The 23,382-nt window shown below is 40.2% G+C and overlaps 2 protein-coding genes across 3 annotated transcripts in view; both read right to left on the minus strand.

Annotated features, from left to right (window-relative positions):
* The window catches only part of nherf1b (NHERF family PDZ scaffold protein 1b), a 38,310-nt gene extending 31,993 nt beyond the window's left edge, over positions 1-6,317 (minus strand). The window contains exon 1 of the mRNA XM_023265416.3: positions 5,286-6,317. Coding sequence (XP_023121184.2) covers positions 5,286-5,930 — 645 coding nt within the window. The 5' untranslated portion in view covers positions 5,931-6,317. The remainder of the gene's footprint in view (positions 1-5,285) is intronic.
* Positions 6,318-9,247: 2,930 nt separating this feature from the next.
* zgc:112183 (uncharacterized protein LOC550410 homolog) lies at positions 9,248-22,520 on the minus strand. Of its 2 annotated transcripts, XM_023265367.3 has the most exons (9): positions 21,669-22,432; positions 20,504-20,614; positions 18,484-18,525; positions 15,796-15,862; positions 15,577-15,629; positions 15,107-15,172; positions 14,235-14,291; positions 14,081-14,157; positions 9,248-10,433 (listed from the first exon to the last, which is right to left on the minus strand). In XM_023265367.3, the coding sequence occupies exons 1-9, from the start codon at positions 21,777-21,779 to the stop codon at positions 10,328-10,330; spliced, it is 690 nt and encodes a 229-aa protein (XP_023121135.1). In that variant the 5' UTR covers positions 21,780-22,432; the 3' UTR covers positions 9,248-10,327. The 2 variants fall into 2 exon arrangements, with proteins under 2 accessions (XP_023121135.1, XP_023121136.1); XM_023265368.3 differs by lacking the exon at positions 20,504-20,614 and having other exon boundaries at positions 21,669-22,520.
* Between the last annotated feature and the right edge of the window lie 862 nt (positions 22,521-23,382).

Here is a 23,382-nt window from a genome sequence, read left to right on the forward strand (position 1 = left end):
ACGTCTCGCTATGAGGAGCCAAGCATGCGCAGAATGACCGGAATTAACTAAAGCGGAATTAACTGCATACATGAATAGAACGTACACAAGAATTAGCTTATTTGGAATTAACATCGGAATAAACCAGGTAGTTTATTCGGAATTAAGTTTATTCAGAATTAACTTTTTAATTCAGAATTAAGTGTTTACCAGGAGACTTTAAAGCGGAATTAATTTTAATTCCGAATTAAAGAGGAATTAAAGGTCTCATGTAAACATGGCAACTATGAGTGAAATCAGCAGTCAACATAACAGCAGAGCATTTCCAACTTTAAACTGCTGCACAACAATAACAATCTTAAAAGCACAGATTCAGACTTCCAGGGTTAATTATATAACAAACTTAAGGAACTAATCCTGTTGACTTATTAGGTGGTGCTTTCTGTGGCATTCTTCTTCTTTGGAATTGGTTTTCAGTTCAAACACGTGTGGCTAAATTACTCCAATATTGCACTTGAACCAAAGTCAGAGGTGAGCTGGTGTGCTCGAGCTACAGAGAGTGGAGAGTGGATAGATCTGCCCATTATAGAAACAGCAGTATGAATAATTTGGGGCTTCTTTGTTTATAATCACATTACAGTCAATCAGTTAAAATGTATGTAAAGTAAGATTACTCCAGTATTATGCCCATTATTTGCTCTTTAGGTCACTTTTTGCACATTTGGAGGTTGTTATTAGTGTTGAATAAAGTGCAACATTAAACATATTCCTGCTTTGTGGGAACTCTGCACCCAAACGTGATCAAAAAATTTGTAAAACGTCTGATTTCTCTCTGCCTTCTCTCTTTTGCCCCATTACGCTGTTAACTTTCCTTTGAAAAGGCAAATGTAGCGAGAAATTGATGAAAAATCTCTGTTATGCAGAATGTAATGGTACATCTAAGGCTTACTTTCATGGACAGAAATTCTAGTTAAAGCTGCAAGCAACACTGAACGGGTCCTCACATCGTTGCTGGCCAGCGAATCCAAGCATGTCCACCAGGTGACGCTGTGACTGAGAGTGTATTTCGGCCTATGTATCTGATGAAGGCCAGACTCTGATCACAGGTGTAAGGTTTCAGGCAGATTGGAGCATGTACAGGCTATTTAGACAGCACTTCCTGTCCATCCACCAGGTGGCTCTATCACGGTGACTGTACATTGGCCTGCGAATGCCATCATGCCCAGAGTCTGATCACACATGTAAAGTTTGAGGGAGACTGGAGCATGTACAGGGTAGTTCACAGCATTTCCTTTTTCATGGCGAAATCTCGATATTCCGCTGGCTGCCATTTCCAGGCCCTCAGGTTTTTTGTGGAGCATTTTGATAATCACCCATGCCTGGTGTACATCCTGACCAAATTTGAACTATGTCAAGGTTACCCTCTTTGAGCTTATAGCTTTTGAAAATGTCCAAAAATTATTCAAAACCGGCCAAAATATCACACATAATTAAAAATGGCTGACTTTCTGTTGTGTTTCGGGCATGGGTGTCCGTCACATTTTTGTGCGTCTTGACGAGTTACCAGATTTCATAACTGTAGGTGACATGTACTGGCCGTAGCTCCTGTTTGAAATTTTCCAGGGGGTGGTATGGAGTCATTTTGCCACACACGTGTGCAATTCCCCTAAAAGATCAACATTTTTTGCCAGTTCTGATGTGTAAAGCAATTTTGGCGAGCTTTTGAGCATTCCTAACATGTCAAAAAGTACTTTGTCACGACAACGATGCGTTACCACGGCAACGATGCGTTGCCACAGCAACAGCGTTTTATGAAAAGTCAAAATCTTCACACTGTGGCATCGTCAAGGTGAGAAGAGTAAATATGCAACTTCAATACGAAGATATGAGGTTTTAGGGGTTCAATCAACTTTCAACAGCTTCTCAGTTGGATTGAGGTCATATTGCCTGGTCAAGAACATTCATCTGTTTCACCTCTGAGCAGGTCCTAAAGTCAAACTATGTTGATGAATCCTCTGTTTTTTTTGGGACAATCATGCATTTGTATCTCAGCATGAAAGTGTAAATAAATCACAGCTAAGTAGCCATTTTTGCCACCATCGTAAAGAAAACGCCCAATTTGCTTTGTTTATCGCTTTAACCTTAAGGTTTGACCTCCTGTCGGCTTCAGGAAATCATCACAAACAAGCAGCAGTGGCAGCAGCACAGCGGATGTTTGCGGATCAATCGGTATTACATTAAGTAAAAATAAACCCTCAGCAGCAGGTCGCTCTCTGCCTCCTCGCTGCCGGCTGCCACCTACAGTAATGTTCTGAGGATGAGCGCTGGGACTCGGACACAAACAGCCTCGGGGGTAAACATGCAGGACGGAGGACACAGATGTTCCAGACTGGAGGGACGCTGAGCTCCACACACATGGACAGACAGTGTGACAGCAGGAAAATCAGGGCAAACACGCCAACAAGCAGTTGCTGCAGAGTGAGAATGTGCCCATAATGTTTAACAGACAAAGATCAAAGGGGTGAAAAAAATCACTTAGTGGGATTCATTTTTGTGGAGCTTTAAAAAAAAAAAACAGCACCAAACTATTTCCTGTTTTTTGTTGTGGAGGGTTTAGCAATGTAAGTTATTTGTTCTGGTTGTTTTCTACACTTTACAGCACAAAGGCACATTTTTTTTTGCTTTGGCACAGACCCGCAAGCCTGTCTTTGTCGCTGACTTAATGCTTAACGTGTCAATGCAATAACAGAGGGCAGGATGGCCTCACATTTTCAAGCCATTGCACTCTGAGACACGTAAAACATCAAGAGGAAAGTTGAGCAACAGAGTGATAGCGGGAGAGGTCATGGTCCAGTTTGGCCCCTGATTTTATGATGCCAAAGTTGAACCAGGTTTGTCCTGAACGCCCACAGCAGCTGTACAGGCAGCAGCTGACCTCGAACGCAACCTGGCAGCTCTGCATGTAGCTGCAGCTGCCCACGATATTGACACAAAGCACATATTTTGTTCCAGAGTAAAGCAGTGCACTTCTAACACCAATATCAGCACTTACATTGTAAATCAAATCACATCTGATCACATTTAAAGTGCTGCACAATTTCTCAGACAGACAGCAGCAAAGATGTGGACGAAAACAGTGACAGGGCAAAAAAATAAAAATACTAAAAGAAGTACCACAACCATGCACTATCCTGTCTCCAACAAGGGCCTTCTGGAAAAATTCTAAGTATGCTGTTGCTGAGTCCAGTTCTGTGTCCCTAAAGTCTGGACACAGAGGCAAAAATACATATTTTCAAGAAATGGAATCTTTAACTAATTTTTTAATGTATTGAATTTATTCTACACTTGATAATTAACCAAATATATATTAAATATAACAGCCATATTTACTTTGTGGAGGCAAAAAAATATATAGTTAATGAGATTTCCTATGTGTCCAGACTTTAGGGACACTCTGTAGTCTACTTTTTGGCTTGTTGGCTTTTCATTGATGCCATTAAAAGTATGCAGAATGAGAGAATGAGCTGTTCATATTCCCTATTTGCACTGTACCCACAAATGTAATGCAACAATCTGTACTTTTAATGTAAATCACATCAAATCTGATTACGTTTAACTGCTGCACAAATTATCAGACAGACAGCAGCAAAGATGTTGACAAAAAAACCTGGACAGGGTAAGACTTGTGCACTCAGTTTGAAGAAAAAATGTTTAAAAGAGGTGCCACAACCATGCACTATCCTCCAAAAAGGGCCCTCTGGAAAAATTCAAAGTATACTGTTGCTGAGTCCAGTTCTGTGTCCCTAAAGTCTGGACACAGAGGCAAAAATACATATTTTCAAGAAATGGAATCTTTAACTAATTTTTTAATATATTGAATTTATTCTACACTTGATAATTAACCAAATATATATTAAATATAACAGCCATATTTACTCTGTGGAGGCAAAAAAATATATAGTTAATGAGATTTCCTATGTGTCCAGACTTTAGGGACACTCTGTAGTCTACTTTTTGGCTTGTTGGCTTTTCATTGATGCCATTAAAAGTATGCAGAATGAGAGAATGAGCTGTTCATATTCCCTATTTGCACTGTACCCACAAATGTAATGCAACAATCTGTACTTTTAATGTAAATCACATCAAATCTGATTATGTTTAACTGCTGCACAAATGATCAGACAGACAGCAGCAAAGATGTTGACAAAAAACCTGGACAGGGTAAGACTTGTGCACTCAGTTTGAAGAAAAAAATGTTTAAAAGAGGTGCCACAACCATGCACTATCCTCTAAAAAGGGCCCTCTGGAAAAATTAAAACTATGCTATCACTCTAAATCCCATTAAAAAGTCAGAATTCTCCATTGAGTCCAGTTCTAGTCTAGTCTAATTTCTGGTTTGTTGGCTTTTCATTGGTGCCATTAAAGGTATGCAGAATGAGCTGTTAGCATTCCCTGTTTGCACTGTGTCCACAGAGGTGTAAGTACATTTTCAATGCAACAATCAGTACTTTCAATGTAAATTGAATCCAATCTGATCACATTTAAGTGGTGCACAAATGATCAGACAAGCAGCAACAAAAATACGTGCAAGAAGCAAGACGGGGTAAGACTTAAATAGTTTAAAATGCTAAAATGTTGGCCTTTCATTGGTGCCATTGAAAACAGCAGTCCCTATCTGCACTGTAATTATAGGTGTGCAGGACAATATTAATGCCACTATCAGCCGTTTAACTGTAAACTGAATCAGATCTGTTCACATTTAAGTGCTGCGCAATTATCAGACATGCTTGCTACAAGAATATGTGCAATACGTAATACAAAATACTAAAACAGTTGGATATGCATCATCTTATCTCCATCTAGGCCCCTTTAGACAAAATAAAACCATCACCAGAGACAATCTTAATCCCATAAATGAATGAAAATCTCATTAAAATGTTATGTTTTTGTGGTTGTGTCCAAAATATGAACAAAAGGCCTGCAAGGGTGAGACTTGTGGAATGAATTTGTGAGAAAAAGAAGCATAAAATACAAAACAAGTGTGTATGCATCATCTTGTCTCCATCTAGGTTCCTTTAGACAAAATAACGTCATCAGCAGAGAAAATCATGATGCCATAAATTCATGAAAATCCCATTAAAATGCTGTGTTGTTGTGTTTGTGCCTTTAAATATGTACAACAAAGACTGAGAGGGTGAGACTTTGATTTGTGTAGAAAAAATACAAAAACAAGTTTGTGAATCAAGGAAAGACTTCGGAAAGTGAGTTGATGCAGAAACTTTCCACCTTCACTAACTTCCACTCACCTTCTCGGAGCTGATGCTCAGCTTCTTCTCGACGTGTCCGTGGATCTCTCCGTTACTGTCCGGGACCGGCATGGACTCCCGGGCTGTCTCCTCCTGCTCCTCCTCCACCTCCTCCCGCTTGGCGTGCCGCTCATCCCCGCTGTCTGTCCCGTCCAGCTCCGCATCCTCCGGCACCTCCTTCGCCGCCTCTTCCTCCTGTTCTTCCTCCTGTTCTTCCTCCTCCTCCTCCTCCGGTGCCTTCACCACCACCACCTCCTTCTCCGCCGCCTCCTCCTCCTCTTCCTCCTCCTCGTCGAACGGTAACGGGACGCCGTCGGTGACGAAGCCCTTCAGACACTTGATGTTGTGCTTCTTCAGCAGCTGCTCCGTGTCCGGGTCCACCACGATGAGCTCCAGCCGGCCCTCGGTGGCTCGTATCCGGGACACGACCTGCTGGTGGCTCTCGTTCTCCACGTCCTCCCCGTTCACGAACACCAGGCGGTCACCGGCGCGGAGCCCGGAGGTCTCAGCCGGACTGTCGGGCTCCACCAGGCGGATGAACTGGCCGGTCTTACCTTTCTCCCCGTGGAGGTGGAAGCCGTAGCCGTTGTCGCCCTTCTCCAGCGTGCACAGCCGCGGCCGCAGAACCTGGCTCTTGCTCGGCATGGTTGCTTCTCTCGGCGGCGCTGCTCAACCTGTTGCTCGGTCACAGTGGAAATGAGCAGAGAAGCTCCTCAGGATGCTGCTGAGGAGGGGGTGTGGATGAAAGGTCCCCCTGCAGAAAAAAAACACACCAACCCCCGCCCTGCTGGGGAGATCAGCCCGTGGGAAACGGTGCGTCCTGGTGTTGGCGCCACTCGGGTCCACTTGTGCACCCGGTCCGGTGCGGTCCGATCCTCCTCCGTGGGTCTCCTGTGAGCTCGGAGGGTCCTGTCCCGGAGACTGAGCTGAGGCTGATTAAACTCTGAGCCGTTTCTGCCTTTCAGAGCTGCTCCTAAAGTGGAAAAGCCACTCAGGAAGAGGGAGGTGCGTCCACGAACAGCCCCGCCGGCTGCTGTTCAGAGCTGGGAGGAACTCCTGCTAACCGAGGCTGTCCAGGAAGATAAATGATGAGGAGGAGGAGGAAGATGAAAAATAAGTCCTGATCAACCCACAAACACACACAGTAAACATAGACACGTTGAAATCTTGTTGTGAAAACTTCTCTCGTCCAAATGATTTTTTAAAAATTGTGTCCGCCCCCCAATTAACTTAGGTTTTTTTAAAGAAAAAAAAAAACTTTTTCTACAACTTTATGATTATAATTAAACACATTTAATTATTATCATCATTAAGATACCAAACACTGCAGGGTTCATCAAAGTCTGTCAGTCACACACACTACAAAAAGAAAAAAAACTGCAGAGAAACAAACCAAAAATCTGGAAGCAAAGAAGACAAAAATATGTTAAAAATGATGAAAACTGTAATATTAAAGCTGTGAAAATAACAGGCAAATGTCTGGAAAATAGATATAGCTGATAAAAAAAACTGATTAAAATAGATATTAGCTGATTTAAATACAGTAAAACAAAGCTGATTTTACAGTTACATATTTTAAAATAATAATTTGTATTTTCATGCGTTTTTTTGTTGTTACAGACAGCATCTCATTTTTTGTGATTTTATTAAATATCATCTATAATTTAACAAATCAGTAAAAATCTGTAGTTTAACAGTTTAAAAAAATATATATGATATTTCAGTCCTTACTGTGCATAATTTTTATTTTAGATAATGACACATATCTGTTAAATAGCTTTTTTCTTCTCTGATTGAAATACAGTAAAATAAAACAAATTTTAAAGTTACACATTGCAAAATAATAAATTACTATTTGTATTTTCGTATGTTTTTTGTTATTTACAGACAGCATATAATTTTTTCTCTGATTTTACTAAATATTATCTGTAATTTAATAAAACAGGAAAATCTGTAATCTAAGAGTTTTTAAAAAAATGTATACGATTTTTCAATCCTTGCTATGCATAATTTGTAGTTTAAATAGCTTTATTCTTCCCTGATTTCAATACAGTAAAATAAAACAAATTTAACAGCTACACATGGTAAAATAACAAATTACTATTTGTAGTTTTGTACATTTGTTGTTATTTACAGACAGCATATATGTTTTTCTATGATTTTACTGAATGTTATCTGTAAGTTAACAAAACAGGAAAAATCAGTAATATAACAGCTTTTAAATATATATATGATTTTTCAGTCCTTACTATACATAATTTTTATTATAAATAATGACAAATATCTGTTAAATAGCTTTTTCTTCTCTGAGTTAAATACAATATATTAAAACAAATTTTACAGTTACACATTGTAAAAAAGAAACTACTGTTTGTATTTTCATGCATATTTTGTTGTTATTTACAGACAGTATTTTTAAATTGATTTTACTAAATATGATCTGTAATTTAACAAAACAGGAAAAATCTGTAATACAAGTTTTTAAAAATTTATGATTTTTCAGTCCTTATTCTGCAAAATTCTTATTTTAAATAATGACAAATATCTGTTAAATAACTTTTTTCTTCTCTGATTTACATAAATTTTTTTTAAAAAGGTAATTTTACCTCCAAACATTGCAAAAAGAATGAATTACATTTTCTTCATGTTGACATTATTTACAGTTTTGGCATGTTTTTTTTATGTAACTCAACATTTGTTTGGTGTTATTTTTCTTAGTTACTTTTACATTTCAAATAACTTGGAAACTCTGTCACCTGACAGTTAATTCATTTAAAAAACAGTCTAAAACTTTTATTTATTTATTTATTTATTTATTTTTTACATATTATATGATTTATTTTTCCTGGCAGATTTTCTCTAATCTGCCATAAAAACACCATTTATCCCAGTGCATGTTTGCTGTTTTTCTTATTTTTTCCATTCTCTTGCTTTTAAAAAGAAAAAAAAATCATCCTGTTCAGTTTCTTTAATCTAATTAATAAAATTGTAGAATACATTTTTAATTGTTTATTTAGTTGCAACATTCTTGATTCCTACATAAGCATACTGCCTGAAATAATGTGATTTTCCCCAATTTAATTAGCTCCAGCAATGAAGTAGGACTTTGTTGTGGTTAATTATGGACGTATTTATGATCAAATCAAATTGAATTCATTTTTATTCCTCCTTTCATCTAACTAGAGATTCACTTCTGGTTATCTGCCTTCCCATCAACGATTCTTATCACCGTCAGTTTTAAACTCCACAGTCTTCTGGATCCAGTCACCCCACAGCCCATCTGGCCCCTCAAAGATATGAACGACACCACAGTCAAAATAAATCCTGATAGGAAGCTGCTAAAACCTTGTGCAGGGTTTGAGTTGTGAGCTGAGAAGACTTCCAGACCTGATAAGACAGAAAGAGAATCTCCCCACTGTGGAACACAGACAGCAGGAGTTCAGTTTATCCAAATAATGAATGTTTTTTTGTTTTTTTTTCACAGTGAAGGACAGAAAGAGCACAGACTCCTCAGTGAGTCTGCAGAGTGACTCATACTGTAGATGGACGTGAGTGGGAGAGAAGGCGAGCAGTGTTCAGGTGTACAGTGAATCATGAATATGCTCAAAGTATATTATGTCCTCCAACTTCCCCCAGCACATTAATGCAACCTCACTGCAAGCACAGTATGAACAAAAACCCCATGATAGAGACATTCTGCATCCTTATCAACAGCAGAGTGCTTATATAATGGCATAAAATACACTCTAAAGTGCAGCATCAACATTTATTACTCGTCTAATTGATACAGCACTTTACTTTTTCAAGTGGTTCACACTGGAGAATAAACAGGGCAGCTGCTGCCACACAGTGGCTTATTAACCTCAGCGCATCCTGTCACCCATCACCGACTCCCTCCCTTCTCCTCTAAAAACCCCAACACACACAGATAAACACAGACAAGACAATAAAACGACACCACGTACATTACAAAATATACCTTTTTTTATATATATAGTATGATAACAAAGCACTTTTTCGTGGCACTTTGTGATCACTGTGAAGAAGGACAAACATGACATTGAGCAAGTTTGACAAGCAAACATTCATAATGAACATTGTACAAAGAACAAGTTGCACAATGCGGTGCGTGAACAAATACAGCTCAGGTACAGTCTAGACAACAACATCCATCATTAAAGGAATGTCTGGGAGTGCTGTGCTGTTGCAGTGTGAATTGTAAGGTAACGGTAAAAAGGGCATGCCGAGGAATCTATAAGCAGAGACATGAAGGCAGTAAAAAATAATCTCTTTGAATGTAGCCTGTTGCAACAGCAGGATGATCCTCCAGCACAGTTACATGTACAGTACTTTGGATGAAGTTTCACTTGCCCTGAATTGAATGTACAGACAGACACACAGTGGGTGAGCGCCCTCAAAACGTTGGCTTTATTCTATCTAACAGCAGTACACGTGAACAGACGGGATCATTTTAGCTACAATCTGACTGTGAGACTCAAGTCCACTTCTCAAACACACTAAATTCTCAAGGATTAAAGACTGTAAGGCCAAAAGGGGTTCATTTCACAGCCTGGTAAAACTAGGATGAAACAAACTAAGAGCTGCATGGCAAAATGCTATATCCATGTCGACGGTCATACTGATGGCTCATAGAAACCTGCAGTTCATCAAGAGTAGAACAATAAATGTGTCTTTTTTTAAAACATTTTCAAATTTTTTTTTTAGTCCCTGCAGATGGGTATAGCATTTCAGATTGTAGCTCCTGACTTGTAGTTTGATACAACTGTCACCACAAAGACCACAAACATTTCTACGCATGACATAAAAGATTTAAATTCACATTTCAGATTAAGGGATGGCAGTCAGTCCAGATTTCATTCAGCCAAAAAAGCTCAGTGGAGAAGACGAGGGCGTCTGCTTCTCAGGGTTTGGTGCTGGGATTGGCTTTCATAAAAGAGACAGCAGACGATTTTACCTCATTCCCCCCACCCCTATCTTTCTTTTTCTATGCGTGTCTCTCTCTGCCCGGTGTTCAGCATCAGCTACATGAGGCCACAGCAGCCGGTCTTGTGCTTCTGAGACTCAATGTAGTCATGAATCTGGAACTTGGGCTCATTGGGCTGCTGCGTTGCTCTGTGCTTCAGCTCCCTGGCAGAGAAAGAGAGGGAGACACTGGAAGTTAGATAGAGAGGGGGTGGATGAGTGGGATGGAGCACAGACAGGGCGAGCAAATCAAGAAATATGAGAAAGGAAGAGGGAAAAAAAAAAAGCAGAACTGCCGTGTTCATAGATTTTATCAAAATGCTGCTGGCATGATATCATTTACTTCCACTTAAACCTGCCACCACACGAAGATAATATATCCCCTACATCATTACTAGTTCGTAGTAATACTTAGATTCCATTCCTTTGTCACGGAAATCAAAATGGCATCTCAGTTGAAGGTTTAGTTTTTGTCTTTGGCTGCAGCTTATAGTTGTGCGTGTACTGTTCTTTTAAGCTCTCATGCCATGTAATGTCTCAATTTCTTTTTCAGTGTCATTTTAGGCAGTAAGGGCAGAGCCTCGGCGGAGTTATGCGACAATCACCGTTGGTTTGTCCGTCTGTGTGTCCGTTCACAATATTACTCAAGAACGGACTAACGGATTTGGATAAAATATTCAGGGAAGGTCAGAAATGACACAAGAACCAAATGATTAGAGTTTGGCAGTGATGCAGCTTATAGTCTGGATCCACAAATTTTAAAAAGATTTCTGTATCACTGGGAGATAGCGGCATGGCGTCACTGTAACTATGACAACAAGTGAACATCACGTCAGCTGCCTGTTGACATCACATGATTGAGATCTCTACAAATCAACTGCTGTGGACTTATCCGTTGGAAATTATACAAGGAACAGTTGACTAAATTGTGGGGGTGTTTCCGAGTCCCATCAATTCCCGCAGCCTGTTACATATTTAGGTCATGCGATACGGTATCCGTACATAATGTACACATGCATTACACACCTGTGCTCAGTGCAAGGTCATTTATTTGTGGGTACATCTATATTACAATGGCTACATTCTATGTTGTCGTGATTTCTGATAATCAATAACTAAGAAATGCTGCATTTTAAAAAATGCTGCATTTGTGATGATGCCATATGGCAGAATGAACAGCTTTGGTGCACTCTGAGTGCTCCTCTTGCTTGTTCTGCAGCTCTGGGAAGGTGCTTTATAAGCAGCTTCTGCTGTTCAGTAAAAAAGGTGTGTGCAGAAGGCAGTCAGTCAAAAACACAAATTACACAGTTGATGTTTGGGATCCACAGGGAGCCTCAGTCGCACAATCCCATTATAACAAGACAACAGGAACAAACACCAAATTAGCTAAAAACAATTAGCGTGTATTAGCTGCAGGAGTGAGACGGGGGCTTGATAGCATCAACGCAAAGTCAGAGAAAAGTATAAAAATACACAATCCAGAAAATAACACCAGACTAAACTCAGTGTTTACAAGAAGGCGTCTGTGTGCACAAAGCAGATTAAAACACAAACTCCCCTAGCTCGATTCTCAACGTTTATTACTCCAGGGGCCTGAGCCATACTAAATTGAATTCATTTGCTTTTAACTTTTCTATTACAAAATGGAGAAAGTTGCACGATTTAATGCAATTTATTGATAAATCTCACTGGAGAGAGTTTTTTTTTTTTTTGAAAGGGAGACGCAGCTATTGAAGTGTAAAATGTTTGCTGTGAGAATCACTTGTGGACGACTGTAGAAATGAGAAAATGACTTCTTTATATTATCCCCAAGTAAAATCTGCATGAATTCGGTTTCGCATTAAAAAAAAAAAAAAGCTATGAGGAATTGAATAAAGATGTACAGATGACTCATAATGTCTCCAAAAGTGAAAACATCACATCTTACTCTTTCAGGCTTTTCTCTCCTGTAGTTGATTGCATTTAACATTTTCATGCAGTCTTTTGTGGGATGCACATATTGTGACACATCAGAGCCAGTTCTGGCTGCTAGATGATGGTGGGCAGGTGGAAATACGAGGTGGGCAACTTGGGCAGAAGGTTAGTGAAGTGGATGAGTCATCAGAGTGTTGCTGGTTTGAGGGCAGATGCGTTTTGACATAAATAAGCATGATAAAAGCTAAAACTTAAAGCTGAACGCACACATAGAACATTCGCTCCGATTCATACATAAACTTGAGCAGTTAATGAGTTTGAGTGAGTGATTTCCCTGGAACTGTGGGACCCTGTTTGTCCTTTTACTTGTTTTGCATGTTCTGGGAAACACTATGCAGTGGGTGAATTTGGAGATGGGCTGCAGCCTGCGCACCCAGTTAAAAACTTACTGATATTTTCTGTGCTATTTTTACATTGACTGAACTTTTGATTGGGTGGGAAAGACACATTTGAGTAAGCTAAGCCCATTTCTGCCTGTAACCTACTGCATCAGTACTTTCAATCACAGTACAACATAAATTACACTACAAGGCACACTCTGACATTCCACTCATATCTGATTAATAAACATTATTCTAAAACCATGGGTAACTGCAATAAAAGTGAACACTCTTCTGAAAAGACTTTCCTCTAAATTTTGGCTGCAGGAATTTGCTCCATGCATGTTAATCAAGTTCAGATTTTTTTTTTTTTTTTGTTTTTTTTAAACACCAAACTCTAACCCCGGCAGTTAAAAAATATAATTTAATGTGTAGCATTATTTCTCCTAGCAGCAAATCAAAAGTACACAAAGCCTACGTTTTATGAATGATCACTCTCTCCTAAAAAAAATCCATATCCAATTATCAAATGTTTTATGGAACACGGAATAGCATTGCAAATAAAGCATAAAATGTTCAAGATATGAGAAATCGTAGCATCTCTTAAACCTGTACTAACTGATCTTTATTGAGGGCAGTGCAACAAGTTGTGAATACCAATGATATACACTACCAGTCAAAAGTTTGGACACACCCTCTCATTCAATGATTTTTATTTAATTATTTTCTACATTGTAGATTAATACTGAAGACATCAAAACTATAAAAGAACACATAAGGAATTATGTTGTAAACAAAAAAGTGTTCATCTTCAGTATGAATCTACAATGTAGAAAAATAATACTGTACAAATAAATAAAAAGTATTAAATGAGAAGGTGTGTCCAAACTTTTGACTGGCAGTGTATCATAATCTGAAATTGTTGTCACAGAAACAAGTTTTAGTACAACACGGTTATGAGTGTCAAAACAGTAAAACTGCAAACTATCAGCTGAAAGATACTCAGCAGTCCTGAGAGGAACTATAGAGTTGGATGGCAGCTGTGTAGCCTAATGTGGGTTCATCGTTACAGTTGACTCCTTTTACATTTCTTCTGGTCATTTCATCCATCCATTATCTATACACTGTTCCATCCTCATTAAGGGGGGCTGGAGTCTATCCCAGCTGATTGAAGGCAGTGAAGGCAGGAGACACCCTAGACAGGTCACCAGTCTGTCGCAGGGCTACATATAGAGACAAACAATCACACTTGCATTCACACCTATGGACAATTTAGAGTTACCAATTAACCTGAGCATGTTTATGGACTGTGGGAGGAAGCCGGAGTACCTGGAGAAAACCCACACATGCACAGGAAGAACATGCAAACTCCATGCAGAAAGATCCCGGGAAAGCCGGGACGCAAACTGGGGATCTTCTAGCTGCAAGGCGACAGTGCTAACCACTACACCACTGTGCAGCCCTCATTTCATCCATTGTTAATATAAAAAAATCAAGTGCAACAGTTTAAAGACTTACTTTGCAATAGCGTGAAAAGCCAGATCCACATTGACTCCCGTCTTCGCACTGGTCTCCATAAACGGTACTCCATATTCCTAAGATGGAAAAACATTAGAAGCGCAAGGAGTGTCTATTGTGGAGAAAATAACGACTTGACGACATCCTCCATTACCTTCGCCAGCTTCTCTCCTTCCTCCGTCTTCACAACCCTCTCTGCAGCCATGTCTGACTGTAAGACAGCAGCAGGAAGACAAAGCAGAGGCGAGGGGTCACAGATTGGACATGCCATTAGCTACTGTGATGCACCACTGTGTCAGGCCTGCACATCCTGTTATCTGCCGCCAGCTGCAGACCCACAGCTCCTTCATACTTATGAGATGTCAGAAACTCCACCTAAAGCAGAAGAGCAGCACTCCCACAGACGGATGCTGCCAGGCCTGCTGCGTTCACAGCAAATGATCTGAGCTGCTGCTACGTGACATCTACGACCCCTGAGACAAGTGAGTCCTCTCTCAGCCACCAGAGGGAGCTTTTAGATATATTAGCAGTGACTGCTGGTTGCAATGAGACATGAACATTTCTCTCTTCATCACCAGCAGCACTGTACAGAAAATGTCTCATGCATCGAGGGCTTGAAGCAAATAAACAGCAGTTAGCGAGACAGTGTTTTGAATTTATTCTTCCCAGTCAGAATGATGAAATAAAACGAGGTGATGGATTAAAAATAATACATACATGTGTGCATTCAAAAGCAGCACTTCTTTAAACAGACCAACTCTATTTTCACATACAAATGCACGCATTAAAATCACAATTCTGTGAAGACACACAAACACAATTAAGATAATGTTTAATGTTTCACTTGTAAATGTCAAAGTAAGCAAGGGAGACTTTGCAGTCTTGCACATGTAGCACAGTTGAAGAATTTTCTGGCTTTTAAGCATTCACGTCTGCCGGAGCGCGATAAGAGTGTTAAAAATTGTGCTAAGGGACCAGTTATCCTCCCGATCTTTTATGTAACGACAAAAAGGAAGCTATGCTCACCTTGTTGCCGAGCAACATGATGACCACATCCTTCTGGGCATACTCGTGTATTTCAGTCAGCCAAGCCTTCAAAAGAAGAGAAGACGGATGGATAGAGGAGGGGATGAGAAGGAGGGATTGGTGGATTAACAAAACAAATACCACCACTTGAAGGCATTTTTCTTTTTCTCCCCTGAGGTGTGCATTATTAAAGTCCTCCAATAAATCACAATGACACCAAGTCACTCTTATCCTGCAACACTTTTATTGCTTTTCATTACAGAAACTAGTGGCTGTGTAGCCAAGCAAACGACGACATCATGTCATTTCTAAAAAGGTCTGTGAGAAAATGTTAGCGGCCTCCATTATACTTTGCATGTAAATAGACAAAGTATAAGCCTGTGAGGGTTTAGAAGGAGGAAGTGAAAATGAAGAGAGCTGACGCAAAGAGGTAGAGTGAAAGTAGAAATGTAATTTAAAAACAGTCTTACCCTGATATTGTCAAACGATGGCTTGCTGGTGATATCATAAAGCAAAAGTAAAGCTGTAAAAGGAAACAGAAGCGCAGGTGTCACTCATTCATACATGAAGACATGCTTTCTGTTCACATAAATAAAGAGTATATGTTTGAACCAGGTTGCTCCTTTACCTACACTAGACCTTCCCACACAGGGAGCATGAGGAAGTGGAATATAAAAAGCAAAGGTTACCCTGGGCATCTCTGTAGTAGGCGTGCGTTACACTGCGGAATCTCTCTTGGCCGGCTGTATCCCAGATCTGCACAGCAAACCACATAATTACACAGCAGTCAACATGGAAAAACATCCTGAACGATCAGTAAATCCACAATACTAAAGCAGAAACATAAAATTATACAGCTCTACAAGGCTGAAGCGCAGCAACTTATTTTAGTCAACATTTAATTCATGCCAGAATCTGACGTGTTCACATTTTTGTGTGTTTAATACTAACATACAAAAAACTAAATAAATACATTTTTTGTTTTCTTTTCATGTAATTAAAAGATATACAAAGTATTGAACCTACATCTTGCTAATTAAGCTAGCTGGCCTAGCTTAGCTTCTAGTTCAGAAAACTGAGCTTCTTGAATCACCCAGTAGCAAATCCTGCATTTATTTGCCCTATAAAGCCAAAATTAAGGTACATATTTAGTCAAAAATGTTCTTGACATCATAATGACTACTGTTTTTAAATATAATATTAATAACAGGCAAAAAACAAACCAAAAATGCAAACCAAAAGAGCTACATTTAATTAGACTGAAACTTGCTGCTAAAGTCTTTGTTCTTGATGTGTTTGTTTTGTTTTTAACACTCGATTGGTTTCCTGTTATTTGAATGAATGAATAAATAAATATATAAAATATTAAGTTTAATGAACTACTTCATTTTGTCATCCTACATTAACAATTAGCCTTGCTAGTTCAGCCTTTAGCTTAGCTTAGTGGCTACTTCAGAAAACTGAACATCTTGAATCACTTTGAAAAAAATCCTGCATTATTCTGCCCTATAAAGCTCCAATTATGCATCACATTTAGTCAAAATCTAGGTACAACCCGAATTGGGATTGTTCACCCTTTTTACCCCTCTTCTATTACTAATAACAGACAAGAAACTAAATAGGTAAACCAAAAAAAGCTAAATTTAGTTAGCCTAAAGCTTGCTGCTACAGTAAAATGTGACTGTTCTTTGTTTTGTTTTCTAATGCTTCAGTTGTTTCCTGTAATTGAAATGAACTTAAATCTTGGCAATTCAGTTTATCACACATAAATAATAGTCCTGCTAGTTCTGCTACTTAGCCTAGCTTAGCAGTAACATCCTCAGTCACGGTGTAGCGTTATCCCACCCTATAAAACCAAAATGACGCTACAAAGTTAGTCAAAATTTACTTAACACAAGAATATGACTTGTTGACTTTTGCTTAAACATATAAAAAAGTTTTGTCACACACTAGCTATCAGGCTATTTCTAAGCAAACCAAAAAAGCTCAATATTTGCCACTACAGTAAAAAGTTAGTGTTCTTTGTTTTGTTTTTTTTAATGCTTCAGTTGTTTCCTGTAAATGAAACGTAGAAATCAAAATGAACTTAAATCTTGGTAATTCAGTTTGTTATCACACATAACAGTTCTGCTAGTTTTGCTACTTAGCCTAGCTTAACAGCAACATTCTCAGTCACTGTGTAGCATTATGCCACCCTATAAAACAAAAATTAGGCCACAAGCACCCGAATATGACTTGTTAAACTTTTGCTTAAACATATTTAAAAAATTATGCCACACAGTAGCTATCAGGCTATTTCTAACAAAACAGCTACAAATCAGTCAAACAGCTAGCTTACTTGCTTTCTTACCATTTCCCCCTGCACAAAAAAAATCAATCAATTTGTTCCTTAAATCTGTACCGTATAGAATAGAAACAGTCAGCCTAGTTTAAAAAAAAAAAAAGTAGCCTAACTAGCCAACTAACAGTGTCAGTGCATAAATTAATTGATCCAGGAAATTAGAAAACTGAATTTATTACATCCTATCCTTCTGCTGCAACCCTGTTCTTACATCTGCAGATTTCCTGTAGTAACTTCTCTCTGCAGGACAGCATCGACTCATGGTGGCAGCGTCGGTCTTGGAATTAATCATAGGATTTTTTCAGGTGCAAGGCTCGTGCAAGGCAGGAGAAGCTGAGGATTTACTCAAGCTAACAGAGGAATCTAATTTTGTCATCTCCCACTCAGTGTTGAATGAACAGGTCATGATGATAGATGTGTATGTGCCTTAGATTAACAGCATGCTGTTGGCACATAACCCTGCAGAGTACTTCATGCTGCCACAATATCAGGCTATAACTGGATTGGCAACGGCGACGATGGTGGTGAAATTTAAAGCATATCTGGATTAACCATCCATCCATTATCTATACACCGCTTAATCCTCACTAGGGTCGCGGGGGGTGCTGGAGTCTATCCCAGCTGACTCGGGCGAAGGCAGGGGACACCCTAGACAGGTCACCAGTCTGTCACAGGGCTACATACAAGGACACACAATCACTCTCGCATTCACACCTATGGGCAATTTAGAGTAATCAATTAACCTCAGCATGTTTTTGGACTGTGGGAGGAAGCCGGAGTACCCGGAGAGAACCCACGCATGCACAGGGAGAACATGCAAACTCCATGCAGAAAGATCCCGGGAAAGCCGGGACGCGAACCAGGGACCTTCTCGCTGCAAGGCGAAAGCGCTAACCACTACGCCACTGTACAGCCCTATCTGGATTAACCATTTTATAAAATTACCTCACAGACAATTTTAACCAACAGCTGCCAGAAACATGACATTGATCTAAAATGTAGGCATTGTCTTAAAAAAAAAGGCGCATGCACTCACCTGGAGTTTGACTTTAAAGTTGTCGACATCTACCACTTTATTCTATGGAAACAAGAAGAGCTGTGAGAGACAATTCACCATATGCTTCAGAGGCTGGAGTGCTGTGAAAATGGCACAGACAAGAATGATGAACATCACAGCAGACTAAAAAAGCTCAGAGACTCAGTGTGTGGCAAAAGACACAAAGCAACTAAAAGTGTCTTTGAATGCTGGTGGAGAAAGTAATTTGCAACACCCACACAACAACAAGGTCCTGGGATTAGACTTAATTATACAACAGTGAGAAAGACGACTGGCAGCATAACAACTGACTCCCCCGTTAATTTCCTGCAGCCCTGTAGGGGTGCCCTCTGATTTCCTGGAGCAAAGATACGTCTGAAATAGTTTAGGAACCTGAGCTAAAAAAAAGACTCAATCATGTGACTGTTGTATGTGCAGAAAGAGGAAAACAAAACAAAAAAAAATCTGAGGGTATAAGAGAATGGTGAAAGTAACAGTAAGGTAACATCCATGTGCCATGTGAACTGTTTCATGGACTGTTTTGGGGTTTTTTTTGTTATTGCCACATGCAGCAACAAACCAGGTCACAATTATATTTCAACTTTGCACAGCAGAAACCACCAAACAGGGAGAGGAAGTGAAACTAGCGAATGCACTTCCTGAATCATTTCATAACTTTGCATTAGTGACAGGTCATGACAAACAGCCCCTGCCCTTCCGCCACAAAAGCGCAAACAGGCCTTCAAAGAAATGCAGAAAAACCTGCACAGTAACAACAGAAACCACTGCGACATGTACCAAGCCATCACTGGCAGCTCGAGCTGCCACCTGCTGAATCCTCCGCCTTGGCAGAATGGACATGGTTCAACCCCTGCATTAGTTGCCATGGGTTTCCATTTTTCCCCCAATTATGACGCGAGAGGAGCCTGCATGCTGAGTAACTGCTACAAGGAAGCATGCTGAAAATAGACCGGCCATGTTACAAGCTGCCACAACAGCCTGCCTGCCTATCTATGCACAGACAACAACCTCAGCATATTGACTCAACTGTTATCTCAGATTACTCTGAAGCTTTCGCCTCCTTTTCATAAACAAACACAAAGGGTAATTGCTTCCATTATCACCAGCCATTCTGAATGAACAGTGTGACACTGAATCCATCATGGTTTTTTTTAATGAATGCATGTGTGATTCAGTGTTACTTGTCTTTTAAATGCATTTTATGAATTTGTTCTAGCTGTTGTGTAACCTGTTGCTTTAGCTTAAGTGGAGAGAAAGTGGAATGTTCATGCCACTGAATAGAGAGTGTCCATATATCTGTCAGACATCCATTATGTTCCGTCACTGCCATTCAACGAACGCACTGCCTCACTTTGGCTAATGCAACACAATTTCCTCCTCAAACCAGGCACTCTTACTTGACTTGTCATTAGCGTGAGTGTTTTGCTTTGATTGGAGGAAAAGGGAAGGTTGAGGGGGGAGCGTGTCCACTTGTTCCCGACAGCCTGTTTGCACCAGTAAAAGGGAGATATACAGTAGACATTTGCTTAAAATTCAGCAACAGTCACTGTGTGGGTATGTGTGTGTGCACATATGAGGTGGATGTCTGTCAGCAGGGTGACTCCTCCAGGACTGAACAGAGCTGCAGCCAATCTTTCTAGGAGACAGAGACGTGGGCAGGAATCTGCCAAGACATTTATGAGGCCATCCACAGCGCCTAGCAGCACAAGTGGTCTGTGAACTTGACTGATTGGTGAGAGGATTCGTACATCGGGTGCCATCATCGCGGAATGATGAAGTGTTCATCGTGGAAATTATGTGATAATTGGCCCAATGTCACTCTGTGCAAATGGATCTCTTGGTGTTTTGTAAATATCATTAGGTTGTTTTTCAAATGTAAAATATTTCCTCGGCAGGAATATGACACAAACAACAAGCCATTAATGGCTCACACAGAAATAATGAACATCACAATGACTCATTCAGTGAGACTAGGACGGCTCTGCAGCATCTCTCTCACCCTAAAGTCTATTCCAACGGTGGCTATAAAGTTGCCTCCCAGAAATGCCCCGTCTTTAAAGCGCACCAACACGCACGTCTTCCCCACGGCCGAATCTCCCAGCAGCATCACCTGGAGCAAACCCAACACCAGAGAAGAACAGGTTACAGCTGGTCAGAGACAAGACTGACTCTATACATGAAGGTGGATAAACATTAAAAACACCCTGAAGATATAAAGAAAACTGACAGATGTGTTGCATAAATCATTTTGCAAACAAGAACAGAATATTTCACAAATGGGATCATAATATTTGATGACCATATTGTCTCTTTGGTAAGCTGTTATATGTCGGCTCTGTTTTTTAAAAGAAATGGTGGCAAATACAGCTAAAGTTCAGTACAGACAGTGTTGTGATCCACTGTCGACTTATCTGCCACCAACATGTGACACTCTGCCAGCACTGGAGAGGGGATTCAAGATGTTTGCAGCCAACTCTGTAATTTTACTCTCATCGTTTTTCAGCATGCATCCCTTCTCCAAAACTAATCAATACAATTACAACAACAGGATGTGCAATTACACAATCAATTCAGCAGCATGTGATGAAAATATTACAGCTCAGAGTCCTATAGCTGCATAAAACATGAAGTGGAAATGGAGGTAATAATACAATTAAAACTTCTATGTAACTTTTCCATTTGTCAGTGTGTCTTTAATCAACAGTTAGATGTGTGCATGTGCAGCTTTTTAAAAAAAAACAAATATTCAACTGAAAGGTTTGCAAGGAGCAACAAGTTCCACCCATGGCAAATATTTGCATCAGTCAAGGCAGACAAAGAGATTTACAGGCTCAGAGAGACTTGACAGTGATAAAATTAAACCATCAGGTCGATGACTGGCTTTGTTGTCAGTGTACAAACAGTGAACATGGCCTGTTTAACAAGCAGAATGAATAAAGACACACCAATCAACTGGTACTTAATGGTTTTCACTTGAGATTAGCAGGGAGCGCTGCACATTCTCCAGATGTGAAGAGTCAATAACCATGTTGTTGCTGCTGCAGGAACACCCAGTTGGATTCAGTGCCAAACCTACAGTGTCAATTTTACACACCTGTTCCACCAGAAGAACCACAAAGAACAAAAAGAAACCCAACACACAAGACGAAAAAGGAAATACACACCTTGAAAGCAATATCATAATACTCGTTAATAGAAGCGCATCTCTCCAACACATATTTTGATGTGCCGTTTTTAGTCTGCTTGTCCGTCAACGATGCCTTTCTCGTGGACATTGCAATGCCAAGAAAAACTGTGAGAGCCCAACACTCAGTTATCTCCCGAGATGTGTCCAAGAAAGACGCGCACGGTGTCTGAGATCTCCGCCGAGCACTCAGTCCCGGTGTCCGCCAACCTCCAGCCCCTCTGCTCGCATACTGCGTTGGTCGTGGACACAAAAATTATCACCGGGCGCTTTCCAAGGAGAAAAATCTGAAATCACACCTTGCTGACACTGTCAAAAGACTGAGGCGATGATCAAAACTTGAACGGAAGCAGCAGCGGCGGCTTCGGCGGCGACTCGGCGTCTACATCCAGCAGTCAAGAAAGCAGTAATGACAAACAGGCGGAAACATTTCTCTGAATCTGCAGAGCGGAGCGGTGCATCCTGGCGTGGGCAGATGATTAACTGAGTAGCTGTGCAAGGACGTCGACAGCTCCGGCATGAATTTTCTTAGGAGTGGAAGAGCAAGTGCGCGTCTTTCGTGGTGACACCGTCCCCTCGGTGGCTGCAGGGGTCAGTGGCGCTTACGGCTGATTCATCTGCCACAGGTGGTGCTCATTGAGAGGTTCATCAAAGAGTCACACACCCGGACAGGTGGCAGCACCATGAGCTATGACCCATCAATTTCAATAATAAATGACATTAATTTGATCATAAATACGGATAAACTGTTCATCGAGGTAAAAACAAAACACAACATCCGTGCGTAAAGATGTTCCACAATCTATGCGCAAACCTTAACCAAACATCTTTTGCCACAAATTACGCGTCCTTTAATTCTATCTTGCTGAGATGCCCTCAAAACCATTTTATATCATCATAAAGTGTTTCCAATCCTTGGTTATTTTCCTCATCAACCCATTTTCCTAAATTATCCCTCTTCACAACAGACAAATTAACAACCATCCAAGACTCTTTTGTTGAGATGATTCTATAAATACCACCATTTAATTAGCATGTCATACATGTCTAAAATGGTTTCACAGAGTCCTTTCCCCAAGTAAGTCTGAAAATGCTGCAGTGTTTGTCTCCCCCTAGTGTCCAATTCAACAGAATGAGCGTCTCCACTCTGTGCGGAGACAAGAGCAATGAGACATGGTCAGAGATCATTTATGTTATATAACCGCCATGCAATTGCTTGTTCATACATGAACTCATCACTCCCTGTCAGCGGCATCTGCAGGCAACATCTCACCCTCTGGCATGAATAATGGCACAACATGTATTTGTGTATGAAGCTGAGTGAGTGATTTCATCCTGAGAAGGGTCACAGAGATGTTCGAGCTCAAAGATGCGCTGTGAACAAGGTGAGTCAATTCAGCATTTCAGATGATATCAACCAAACTGTCACTCACACACAACAGCAAATTAACTCCCAGATATGCTGTGTGTTCTTGTATCTGCCTGTTTTTCTGCTTTATTATTTATTGTAAGGAAGCAGTGAGTAGGAGTTACATCTTAAGTATCTCAGAATGAGCAAAGAGGCAGAAAAAGCCTTAAATATAGAAGGTGAAAATGTATTCCAGCTGGCTAAGCACAACTCATGAAACAGCGAGGATGAAGGCAGGAGAAATTACGCCCTTGTGTGCATTCAAGGAACTTCATTTTGATCATCT

Source organism: Amphiprion ocellaris, chromosome 19 (genome assembly GCF_022539595.1).
Source record: "Amphiprion ocellaris isolate individual 3 ecotype Okinawa chromosome 19, ASM2253959v1, whole genome shotgun sequence".
Taxonomy (NCBI): domain Eukaryota; kingdom Metazoa; phylum Chordata; class Actinopteri; family Pomacentridae; genus Amphiprion; species Amphiprion ocellaris.

Bases quoted from the DNA above. Each gene is read 5' to 3' on its own strand.
- zgc:112183 (XM_023265367.3), bottom strand. From the start codon at position 21,779: ATGTCCACGAGAAAGGCATCGTTGACGGACAAGCAGACTAAAAACGGC. The intron at 15,630-15,795 runs GTAACCTTTGCT...TTCCTTTTACAG, and splicing joins CTACTACAGAGATGCCCAGG to CTTTACTTTTGCTTTATGAT. The intron at 14,292-15,106 runs GTGAGCATAGCT...GCTGTCTTACAG, and splicing joins TCATGTTGCTCGGCAACAAG to TCAGACATGGCTGCAGAGAG.